The 12,185-nt window shown below is 53.6% G+C and overlaps 1 protein-coding gene across 3 annotated transcripts in view; it reads left to right on the top strand.

Annotated features, from left to right (window-relative positions):
* ABCC3 (ATP binding cassette subfamily C member 3) overlaps positions 1–12,114 on the top strand; it is a 46,476-nt gene extending 34,362 nt beyond the window's left edge. For 2 of the 3 annotated variants that reach the window (XM_082605183.1, XM_082605185.1), the window contains 6 exons: positions 608–709; positions 3,026–3,172; positions 3,322–3,480; positions 4,069–4,235; positions 6,650–6,844; positions 9,460–12,114. In XM_082605183.1, coding sequence (XP_082461309.1) covers positions 608–709; positions 3,026–3,172; positions 3,322–3,480; positions 4,069–4,235; positions 6,650–6,844; positions 9,460–9,568 — 879 coding nt within the window. In that variant the 3' untranslated portion in view covers positions 9,569–12,114. Of the gene's footprint in view, positions 1–607; positions 710–819; positions 1,661–3,025; positions 3,173–3,321; positions 3,481–4,068; positions 4,236–6,649; positions 6,845–9,459 lie in introns of those variants that run through there. The other variant, XM_082605184.1, reaches the window with a different exon arrangement.
* Positions 12,115–12,185: the final 71 nt, after the last annotated feature.

Raw genomic sequence — 12,185 nt, 5'->3', positions numbered from 1 at the left:
TATATTGTCAAAGCGTTAAATAACCGCAGATGGAATTTTTGTGAAGCAGATCACATTTGCAATGCCTCAGGTGACTCAAGTTTTGAACGTTTTGTAAACAAAGGACAGTCCAGACAGGTCAGTCTTCTCAGACTTTAATGTGCATATGAATGACCTGGAGATCTTAAACTGTAGATTCTGATACTATAGACCTGGGGCTCTGGCTTCAGCGCTGTCTATCAAGACTCCTTGATCCACAAAGTGTGGTCCAAGGACCAGTTGCATCAATATCATCTGTGAGCTTCTTAGCCATGTAGAATCTCACGTCCCACCACAAACCTACTGAATTAGAAGCTACATTTTAACAAGATTCCTTGGGAAATCTTTCTTGTGCATATTAAAGTTTAAGAAACACTGGGCTGGGTGGACTTGTGTTAAGTCTGCATGGTCACTGCCTGAGGTGCAGTTGTGATTTGAGCCCCAGGTGGCACATCTATGGGTTTGCCCAGACCCACCTGGGTCATAGCCGGGATAGGATAGGAGCACAGTCAAGGAGTCTGACCTCCTCCCAGAGCCATTTCAGGGGGAGGAGAGATTGCCCCGCTTATGACCCAGTCCCTTTGGCTAGGTGACGTTGGCTCTGAACTGGATGATACGAACAATATCAGACTTGGAGTCTAACATTGTGGCCGTGGAGAGAGTCAAAGAGTACTCCAAGACGGAGACTGAGGTGGGTACGGGATGAGCCTGGGGCAGGGAGGGGCGCCTGGTGACCCACCATCCCTACCCCCCCAGGCCAGCTGTTCAGGTGGCGCTTCCTTCCTTCCTTCATTCATTCAGCCCTTCTTGAGTGTCAGCCAGAGGTCTAGGTGAGGAGGTGTAGAGCAAGACAGGGTCTGCCCTCGAGCCGTTCCTGGTGTCCTGAGGACAGCTCCCGTTGTTCCGAGCCCTCCTGGGTCCCAGTACCTTGTCCCCCTGGGACCCCCCCGTCCCGTGCCCTGCCTCTGTCCCTCTGCCCGTGCGCTCAGCCAGCCTGGATCCTGTGCTCCACCAGCACCGGTGCTCTTGACGCCCTTGCCCTGCGCTCTCCGTCATCCTCACCCCAGCTGAGCCCATCTGTCTACCTTCGGAAACATGCCGGTGCTCAGCTGCTCAGACGCTGCTGGAGAAAATCATTGATTTTACTTCAAGTTTATAACCACACGCCACGGCTGGGTGTTCCTGTTCTGCTTCTCCAAGAAGCGTGGGCTCCCACTTTCAGAAAGTTCTGTTTTGACCCTTCTCTTTCCTTAAGCCCCTACCTGCCCTTCTCCCTGGGCTCGGTCATCGGTCATCATAGGCTCAGTCATCAACCCTGCCTAGCGCTTCAGTGAGAAAACGGCTTTACGAGATGTGAACTCCCTCAGCCTTCCTGCCTCCAGACTTTCAAATCCGCCTGTGTCCCTTCCACCTTCTTCCTTTCCCATTTCAAAGTCCACTCCCTCTACTTCCTCGCGTGGCCACCCAAGGACTTCACCCCTCAGTCACACCCTCCATCTGCAACATCACCCATCTTGCTCCCTCTGTCGGATGATTCCCATCCACACGCAAAAATAAGCTCCTGTAGCTTCCATTCTAGACACTCAAACCAACCCTCCCTTTCCCCTGTATCCTGTGTCCCATTTCTCTGCTCTCCTTTGTTGTGAAACTGGCTCTAAAGTATGGTCTGCACGTGCTCTCCCCCCTGCCTCATCACCCTGTGGCCTGGTTTCTGGCCCTGTCACTCCACTGAACCCACTTCCCGATGACTTTCCCACATCCCCACCTAGGGACACTTTCCTGTTCTCATCTAATTCAACTGCTCAGCAACATTCAGACAACATAGCCCCTCGCTCCTACTTGGAAAGCACTTCATGGCTTCTGTGGCCTGAGCTCCTGCCCTGTCAGCCCCCATGGAGCCCCCCCCAACCTGTTCCTCCCAACCTGGCCTCTCCTGCCCATGGGGCCCCCGTCTACCCCTGTCTTCCCCAGGCGTCCCCTATCATTGCCTTGTCCCCCGTTCTCTGGGATCTTCAAATCCTCCCTCTTCATGCCTAGCGTTCCCATATCCCCTCTCTACACACGTGATCCTGCCTCCACATTCTCAAAAATTCTGCCCCCAGCCCTACTGTCCATTCTTTTGACACCTCCTCAAGAGAGCGGTCTACCTATACGGGCTGCTTTGCTTTTTGACTGCTGACAGCCTGACCCCCCATTTCAAAACACCCTCCCCTCTCCCTCCTCGAAACAGCAGCAGGGAGATCCTTTAAAAACACACCAAATCATGTTATTCCTCTGTGCATGGCCCTACATCTTACTCGGGGTAAAAAAACATAGTCCTTAAAATGGCCAGCAAAGCACTATGTGATGGGGCCGTCCACTACTTGTCTCCTGCCTCTCCCCTTGGTCACTGTGATCCAGATACACCTGGAAGTATTTGTACTCGCCATTCCCTCTGTCTGGCATGCCCTTCCCCCAGATATCTACTTGTCTTGTTCCTTCCCTTCCTTCAGGTCTTTATTTAAATATCACCTCCTCCAAGAAGCCTTCCCTGACCACCCTGTACAGAATAGCAACACCAGGCACTTATCCACACTCATCACCATCTGACATTATGTAGACTTACTTATTTGTCAACAGTATGTCCCCCTAGATTCGGATGTAAGCCTCATGGGGACAAGGACTTTGTTTTGTTTACCATCGTTGACCCCACTACCTGTCACGGAGTAGCCACTCAATAATAAAGAATGGTGAAAGGGGGAGCGAGGGCAGGTGGGAGGGGCCGCTTATGGCCGGGGGGCACGGGGGAATAGGGGAGAGCAAAGTTCTGTGGGGAATAATGTCAGAGAGATAAAGAGACATTGAACCACAAGGTTGGGTCACATGAGCACCAGGGCCTCCCCACCAGGGTCCCTAGTGGGTGAGGATGGCAGGGGCCTGGGGAGGGAGGCAGACCAAAGTTGGGAGACGGCTGGGCTGGGGAAGAGGTGCCCCCCTGATGAGGAGCCTGTCTTCCCCTGGCGGCCAGGCCCCCTGGGTGGTGGAGGGCAGCCGTCCGCCAGCGGGCTGGCCACAGCAGGGTGACGTGGAGTTCCGGAATTACTCTGTGCGCTACCGGCCAGGCCTGGAGCTGGTGCTGAAGAACCTGAGTCTACAAGTCCGAGGTGGCGAGAAGGTGCGTGTGGGGCGGGTTTTTCCCTGGGGAGCGTGGGTCTGTGGGATGGCAGGGGCCCAGCCCAAGGGTCTGCTTGGCCTCCCAGGGGAGTCCTGGCAACAGCCCCGCAGACCCCCAGCCTCCCCCTGACGACCCCCCACTGCCTCCAGGTGGGGATCGTGGGCCGCACTGGGGCTGGCAAATCGTCCATGACCCTCTGCCTGTTCCGCATCCTGGAAGCCGCGGAGGGCGACATCCTCATCGACGGCCTCAATGTGGCCGACATCGGGCTCCATGACCTGCGTTCTCAGCTGACCATCATCCCCCAGGTAGCAGCCTGGCGTGGGCTGGCCACACTGACCCGTGACCCTGGCGGCAGGTCCTACCCCTGCTCTCTAGCTTAGAGTTCTAGACTGGGACCTCTCTCTGGGAGGCTGGAGAGCAGGACGGCAGGACCAGAGCCACAGAGCGGCCCCCGTCGTGGGTCTGGAAGGGTCAGGTGTCTCCTGCCCAAGAAGACCCTGTCTTCTGACCTCTTGGACCAGCAGAACAACAGGCCCCTCCACACAGCCCACCCCAGAGGCCTTCTATCCTGGTCTCCTGGTTTCACAGCTCTGAATTACATTTCACTTTTTCTGACTCCTCTGGGGTATTTTTTTCTTCTGACTGGACACTTCGGAGTCAGATTAGCGGTTCAGGTTTCTGCCTTAGTGCAGGATTTTGGGTTGGCAAAACTGAGGTTTATCACTTCCCCACAGGTGTTCTTCTATCTCCTTGGCCATTGCCTCCCTCCTGGAGGGCTGGGGTCAGAGTGGGAATGCCACCACCTCAACCCCTTTCTTGTTCCCTGGCCTTGGGGCCCATGGCTCCCTATGGGGCCTGAGCTGCCTCCCTCTGAGGCCTTGCTTTGTCCCCAGGACCCCATCTTGTTCTCGGGGACCCTGCGCATGAACCTGGACCCCTCTGGCAATTACTCGGAGGAAGACATGTGGCGAGCCTTGGAGCTGTCCCACCTGCACACGTTTGTGAGATCCCAGCCGGCAGGCCTGGACTTCCAGTGCTCCGAGGGCGGGGAGAATCTCAGGTAACAGCTGGCAGTGGGTGGGTCAGGAATAGCACTCTGCAGCACTATAGAGGGTCTAGCATCAAACGACACCAAATCCAGGCCAGCCCCCTCCTGCCCTCCCACTCCCATCTCAGCCAGCGTGAACGCAGGGGGCACTGTCTTGTATTGGGCATATTCTGTGTGCCAGGCACTGTGCACTACTTCACTGACTCCTCACACACACAAGCTCCAGAGAAACTGAGGCGGGGCCAAAGTCACACAGCTGGGAGAAGACATGCCTGGGAGGTTCCAAAGCCCTAATCGGTCCTCTCCTGTGAGATTGTCAATGTGGTGCTTGGCCTGAGGAGGGGTTGTGGACTGAACCTGTGGAGCAGATAAGAGGAAACCTACAGAGTTTTAGAGAAATCTTAGATATTTTCCAAGGTGGATGCAATTTTGTTTGTGGTTTAGAAAGAGGCGTAGTGAGCTCTCCGGGCCTTTCTTTGCTTCCTTATAGCCCCAGACTTTGTATCACCAGTCACTGTGCCGTGTACAGGGAGGGCCAGGGTCACTTCTTACTGGGTCTAAAGGCGTGAGACGCTTGTACCTGTGTTAGTTGTGTGGTTCGGAGCAAGCTGCTTGACCTCTTTGTGCCTTCTTTTCCTTTACCCTGAAAGGAGTATGGGATAATAACAGTCCCATACCTGTTAGCACCATGCCGCCCAATAAAAATATACTCTGAGCCACATATATGTAAATAAAATTTGTCTAATAGCCACATTAAAAAAAAAAGAAACTGATGAAATAAATTTTAATTGTGTATTTTATGCAGCCTAATATATCTAAAATATCATTTCAACATGTAATTGATACAAAAGCTATTACGGATAGTTTGCATTTTTTCAAGTGTAAAATCCCGTGTGTATTTTTACACGTACAGCACATCTCAATTCAGACGTGTCGTGTTTCAAGTGGTCAACAGTCACATGTGGCTAGTGGCCATCATCTGGACAGAGCAGTCTTAGGGTTATTGTGGTGAAATGGAAAGCACTTGGACTGGATATACTCCTGAGAAATTTAGCTATTCGTATGATTCTACTCGGGCCATACCTACGGACTGGACTCTCTCCAAAAAAAAACAAAAACCTGTACATTTGCTCAGCACTTAATAGTGTTCAAGGTACTTTGGCCTCTACTGTCCCCTTTCATCTTTACTGCAGTCCTGTGGGCCAGAAACGAGGCTCCAGAGTATAAAATTATTTGCCCAAAGCTGCTCAGCTAGCAAGGGGTGAGGCAAGGACTCAGGGAAGTGGGAGCTTCTGCCCCCAAACTCTCCTTGCTGCATCATAGCCATTGGTGGGATGCCCCCACCTCCCCAGGCAGCCCTGTAAGGATGAATGTGCACAGTACCTGGATTTCACTTACACAACCATGGTTGTTACACAACCATGGGGTGGCTGGCGGACGGACCTAGGCTTTCAGACCCTGTGCCCCACAGCTGTTTTTTGGTCCATTCTCCTATCCTTGCGTGCCGTCAGCACCTCTCCCCAGAGCATCCCCTCCATCCCCACACCCACCAGGATCTGAGACAGAAATCCACTCCCCTCCTCCCTCACTGAGCTTGTAGCCACTTTAAGTATAACATGTATCCTGTGCCAGTCCCGCCATAGATCAGCCCTGAGCTCTATCTGGTGGTTCATTCTGCTGCCAAAACCTTCAGTAGTTGCGGGAATAGGCCGGGGAGAGAGCCTGGCCTTCGCTCGGCTGCAGTGACTCACCCCTGCGGGAAGTCCCTGGGTGGGGGGGGGGGTGCTGCAGCTTCTGTGGTTGGGAACACAGCCTCTCTTTGTGCATCATCTCTAGCTTCCAAGGCAGGAGGCTGAAGGTATGCGTTCCGCTCCTCCTCCGCCTTCCCGGGGACCAGACGCGGGGAACCCCCGTAGCCTCCTCTACCCTGTCCCTTCCTTGTTCCCACAATGGAACCCTGACCTATATTCCCCACGGGGGCGGAAGATGACTAAACGGTGTGATATTAGGCTCAGCAAGATAACATGATGTGTGCAAATATCCAGGAGGAGTCATTTATGTGTGTTATTACTAAGGTGAAAATGACTGAGAGATTGAAGCAGAGAAGCACGGTGACACTGGCTGAGGAGTGAGGATAGGGAAGAAAGCACGGGAAGAAGAGACCAGGGGTGCCAGAGACAGGCTGGGGATTTCACAATGTTGTTAAGTCCTGGCTCTACCCGCAAGGCCCCTCGTTATCCCTGTGGTGTCCAGACCTCAACTCGGTGTTCCAGGAGTACTGGGCTAAGGCAGAAATGGGAGAGGTTAGACAGAGAGCCAGCCCTGGGCCATTGCGAAGGAGTGGAGACAGAAACAGTTTGGGGAAGGAGGCCTGGGGTCAGGTTGGGGGCACCCAGCTAGAGATACCTTGCCTTCCCCATTTTCAGCGTGGGCCAGCGGCAGCTTGTGTGCCTGGCCAGAGCCCTGCTTCGCAAGAGTCGCATCCTGGTTTTAGACGAGGCCACGGCCGCCGTCGACCTGGAGACCGATGACCTCATCCAGGCCACCATCCACACCCAGTTTGAGACCTGCACGGTGCTGACGATCGCCCATCGGCTCAACACCATCATGGACTACACCAGGTGGGGCACCGGAACCCAAGCAGGGAGGGACCTGGTGGGGTCGCCTGGGCCGTGGGGAAGTGGCAGGCAGATTCAGGCTATCTGGATCTGTGGATGTGGGAGCCTCGTGGGATCGTCTAAGGTTTTGGGGGGCAGGGCAGAAAGGCGTGGGTTATCTGGGCACCGGGGGCACAGTGATGCCTTCTGAGACCCAAGAGACACCTTGGGGTTACCAACCTGTGGGGAAGGGGCACACTGGGGCTCCTTAGGCATGGCCCACAGCCCCCCCACCCCTTAATACCATGAGGTGAGGGGAACCAGATCCTTCAGGCCAAATCCCGTCACTTCCTGAGCACTGTTTCCAGAGTGCCCACGTGGCCATGGCTTCATTTGAGCCTCATTCCCATCCTGTGAGGTAGGCGTACAGACCAGGAAGTCACTGAGGAAAGGTGCACGATGCTCGGGTCCCACGCAGAGTAGATGCTTTGTTGTGGGAAAGCAGAAGGCTGAGTCCCAAGCCTGGCTCTGCCGCGACTGCTGTATGACATTGGGCGATTCACAGAACCTTCACGAACCTCTCTCTCTCTCAGGGTTTTTGTAAGGAGTCAATGAAACAAAGCGTTAAAAGTGCAGGTGACTGGAGGGATGCGAGGGAGCCACAAGAGGGAGGAGATATGGGGATATATGAATACGTATAGCTGGTTCACTTTGTTATACAGCAGCAACTAACACACCATTGTAAAGCAATTAGACTCCAAAAGAGATGTTAAAAAAAAAAAGTGCAGGTGATCCTCGGAAATGTTGTCCTTTATAATTCTCACTAGAACCAGCTTCTCAAAGGACTAGGGAAGGAGCCTTGCTCTTGGTATCTTACACGGCTTCGGTGGGGAGGCAGCTCGCTCAGCCAAAAGGAGAAACATGTGACCTGTTTGCCCACTGCGTCTAAGGTCAAGGTGTGCTGCTGGAGGACAGGGGAGGGGCTGGGTGGCTCAGAAGCCCGACGGAAGCGAGCTGGTGCTGGCCTGCCAGGCTGGCTCCCTTGGAGACACGGGAGCTCAGAGTGAGGAAGAGGCAGGAGGCTGCAACAAATCTATGCTGAAGGAGTGTAGTGGGAGTACTGTCAGCAAGGCTTCATTCACAAAACAAACACCTGCAGGGCATGGCGAGGTGGGGAGATACATGGACAAGACAAGGCAATGGGCAGACCTTGGCCCTCTCTCAGAAGTTCCCCACACAGCTCCCAGGGGCTTGGGAACCAAGCTGAGAATGCCTGATGCTACTGTCTGTTCCATCCCTACCACACACCACCCCCCTCCACTCCCATCCAGGATCCCACTGGAAAAAGGGAGGGTGGGCAGGAAGGCCCGGGCCCTGGGTCCAGACAAGGGAAAGGGCTGGACTGAGAGGATCTCTTCCCAGGCCTAACTGAAAATGGTTTTCACCAGCAGCCCTGAGGGGCGAAAACTCGAACTGACCTTGGGGTAGGGAGTTCAGTCATTCGAGTGGGGCAGGCAGAGGTTAATCAAATAATCATGCTACTGAACGTGTAATTAGAGCCTTCAGGAAGGAAGCAGGAGTCCACACGTGTAGGCCAGAGGAAGCCAATCCACACAGGGCAGCCAGGACACTTAATTCTCCAAAGGAAGGGAAGCACCAGCCAAGCCCTAAAGGATGAGTAAAAGTTGGGGAGCAGGGGAGGAGGTGGGGTAGGGAGGGAGCTGAAAATTTCAGGAAAAGGCTGCATCCCATGCAAAGGCCCTGAGGTAGGAGGGCACATGAGGCCGGAGTAGAAAGGGTGGAGGGGCGGTAGAACCAAGAGGACAGGGAGAAAGAGGCCTCACGCCGCTGCACTGTGAGGACCACGGGAAAGCAGTCAGCCCTTCCCCTAAAGGCAACGAGAAGCCACTGAAGCGAGGCGGGCAGTCTCCTGGGCTTCAATTTGGGCAGTGGCTAGGCAGCGATGTCCACAGACACACATCTTCCCAGGACACGTTTCTGGGAGCCCCATAGGTGGGGAAACAGAGTGGGTGCAGTCCAGGCCCTCTTATTGAGGAGCATCTCCCGGGACTTGGGGGAGCCCTCTCTGCTCCTGCCTCACCGTGGGAGCCAGCCTGTTGGCCCTGCACCAGGTGCACCCGGTGTTTAGTTGGCAAGAGATTCTAATCCCAGGCCCAGGCTTGACTGTGTGTGTGGGCGGGGGGAGATCCACCCATCAGCAGCAGCCAAATTTGCAGCCAAAGCCCCAGATTCCAGCATCAGGCCTCACTGCAGCCCAGTTTCCCGCCGTGTGCCTTTTTGAGTTGGCACAAAGCAGATGGAAGCACACAGGCCCTGTGACCCTGGCGAAGGGAAGGGCTCATTAGGGAAGGTTTTCGGAGCCCCGACTAGCAAAGATGAATCGGACCTTGTGTTTGATCCCAGAAATTGTCTCATCTGCCAGGACAGCAAACGGAGTGGCTAAAATAACCAGCCTGGCAAGCATGCGTATGTGGTGCAGCACTGTGTTGGGTGGGTTGACTGAAGTGGGAGGGTTGGCATGTCACTGCGGGGCCTGAGCAGTACCCAAAAGGGTAAGGTTGGACCATGAAACCAGATCTGGGCCGATGGAGACCTGACCACTTCTTTTCTTTGGCTAGGGTCCTGGTCCTGGACAAAGGGACAATAGCTGAATGTGATTCTCCAGCCAACCTCATTGCAGCCAGAGGCATCTTCTACGGGATGGCCAGAGATGCTGGACTTGCCTAAACTATATTCCTGGGATTTCTTCCTGGACATTCCTGGTTTTCATCAGGAAGGGAAAGGACACCTGATACGTCTACAGAATGGCCTTGATGGCAAACGCTGGGGGCATTTGTCAGGTTTTTGTCCCTGTTAAGTGCCTGGCAGGATAACCATGCTAAATGCTTCAGGCGAGGAGGTGAAGCCCAAGAGGCAAATGACATGCCCAAAGTCATAGCTAATTGGAGGCAGAGCCCAGACTAGTCCCCAGGTCCCCCGATTCCCAATGTGTGGTATTTCCACACTGTACTGTTTTCAATCATTTCATGGCGTGACCTCCCTACCCCCATGATTTTTCATATTTTCTACTCTGAAGTGTTTTTTTTGTTCTTTTTTTAATAAAGCTTTTTCCTTCTGGAACAGAAGACTGCCAGGTCAGGCCGTCCCTAGGAACTGAGTCTGGTACTCTGGGGTGCTGGCCTGGATCCATTAAAAATGGAGCGCTGATAAAATAAAGCTACGTGTCAACAATACAGACACCCCAATGTAGCCTTTCTCTGTTCACAAGGTCTGGGGGGTAGGACCTTTAGAGGAGGCAGGGAGGGAGGAGAGAGAGACAGAGGTAACCTTTATACACATCTACATGGCTGGAATTATCTGAAAACTTCAGACCCAAGAACTTTTGGCTAGAAATATTGTCTTCACAGCCAAAATTCACTGCGTAATTGCCAGTAGTTCCTGCGCTGCTGTGCAGATACGGTAAAAAGGTGAGAAATAAAACCCCTGAAATCTGACCCGAGGCCTCTTGGGAAAGCTGCTGTGAACACCTCCCCATTTTTTTTTTAAGTTCATTTTATTTTTTAAATTTATTTATTTTTGGCTGCGTTGGGTCTTCGTTGCTGCACGCAGGCTTTCTCTAGTTGCGGCGAGTGGGGGCTACTCTTCGTTGCAGTGCGTGGGCTTCTCATTGCGGTGGCTTCTCTTGTTGTGGAGCACAGGCTCTAGGCGCGTGGGCTTCAGTAGTTGTGGCACATGGGCTCAGCAGTTGTGGCTCGCAGGATCTAGAGTGCAGGCTCTCAGTAGTTGTGGCACACGGACTTCGTTGCTCCGTGGCATGTGGGATCTGCCTAGACCAGGGCTCGAACCCGTGTCCCCTGCATTGGCAGGTGGATTCTTAACCACTGCGCCACCAGGGAAGTCCCGAACACCTCCACATTTATGTCATCCCTCAGACCACTACGCCTGCTTCTCTAGGGCAGGGGTCCCCAGCCCCCGGGCCGTGGACCGGTACCGCTCCATGGCCTGTTAGGCACCGGGCCGCACGGCAGGAGGTGAGCAGCGGGCAAGCGAGCAAAGCTTCATCTGCTGCTCTCCATCGCTCCCCGTCGCTTGCATAACCGCCTGAACCATCCCCCCACCCCATCCACAGAAAAACTGTCTTCCACGAAACCGGTCCCTGGTGCCAAAAAGGTTGGGGACCGCTGCCCTAGGGGATGAGAAATGCATGGTGCTTTATTTCCTTGCCCCGTTAACAGTCTGTTCCGGACAGGTCCCCGTCACCAGTGAGGTCTCCAAGTCATTCACCTTCCTCACTGTGGCTGAAGTTGAATGTTGGAGCACAGAGCAGCCAGAGGCTGCCCCCTATCCTGACAGTCCCAGGCTGGTAAATGAGATGAAGGGGTGAATTAAATTTGCTTTTTTTGAGCAAGCCAATGAAGTGTTTATTTTTCTGCAGGTCAGAATTGACCTGGCACACGGCCTTCTATTTGGAAGGGACCTCTTCTCCTTGTTACCTTACTAAGTTTTCTGGTCTCCTCTGACTCTCATTTCTTCAAACTTTACTCTTGGTATAATGTGACTGGCTGTGGGTGATGGCTTTTTTTTTTCCTCCACCCTAAATGGTTTGCAGTAGGTGTGGAGATGGCTCCTTTGATCTGATTTTTCTGTATGCATCGGGCCAGCCTGTGCTGCAGGACCATTTGTTAAAGGTTAATCACATTTTTTGGCAGGCTGTTTCTGCCCAGGATGTTTATGAGTGGATAGAAGAAGATGTCCATCCTTGTGATAAAGCAAGTATGGAAGCACAGATGCCCCAATTATTCGGCCTCGTCTCCTTGGAGCTAAGAAAAGGCCTCTGCTGTGCTCCCTGATTTATCAGGCCGATTTGGCATGACATCTGGCTTGTGAGGCTCTAGCTGCCCCAAACCAACAGAAATGCAGATTCATTCGGCATCATTCTCAGCTGAAGACCTGAAGGTGTAAGGCTGTATTTCCTCTCCTGTCTTGGGAGTTTGCCTCTGAGCTCGTTGAGGCCCTGAGAGGTGCTGACAGCCCAAAGGAGAGGCTCAGTTGTGTAAAGTAAACAGGGTCATCAAAACATGTGGTTAACAGAGGGTGACCTCCGTCTAGCTGGCTCAGCTACTCTGGGGAAATGAAGCCGACTGCTGCGAACTGAGAGGAAGACACCGCACAAAATATCTGTCTCCGGTGCCACTGACGGGCGTGCACGCCACCGCAACAGCAGGATGGAGGAGGCTCGGGTGGGGACCAGTCCCTCCTATCCTTCCTCCAGAGGGTTTTCTCCCTGGAACTGTCCAACAATTTGAACCCCGTATTACTAGAAGTATAGTGCCGTTTAGGAGGC

The sequence above is a fragment of the Mesoplodon mirus genome, assembly GCF_964341445.2.
Source record: "Mesoplodon mirus genome assembly, chromosome: 18".
NCBI classification, from domain to species: Eukaryota; Metazoa; Chordata; class Mammalia; order Artiodactyla; family Ziphiidae; genus Mesoplodon; species Mesoplodon mirus.
The sequence above is the reverse complement of the archived record's forward strand: the minus strand, read 5'-3'. Positions and strand labels throughout refer to the sequence as shown.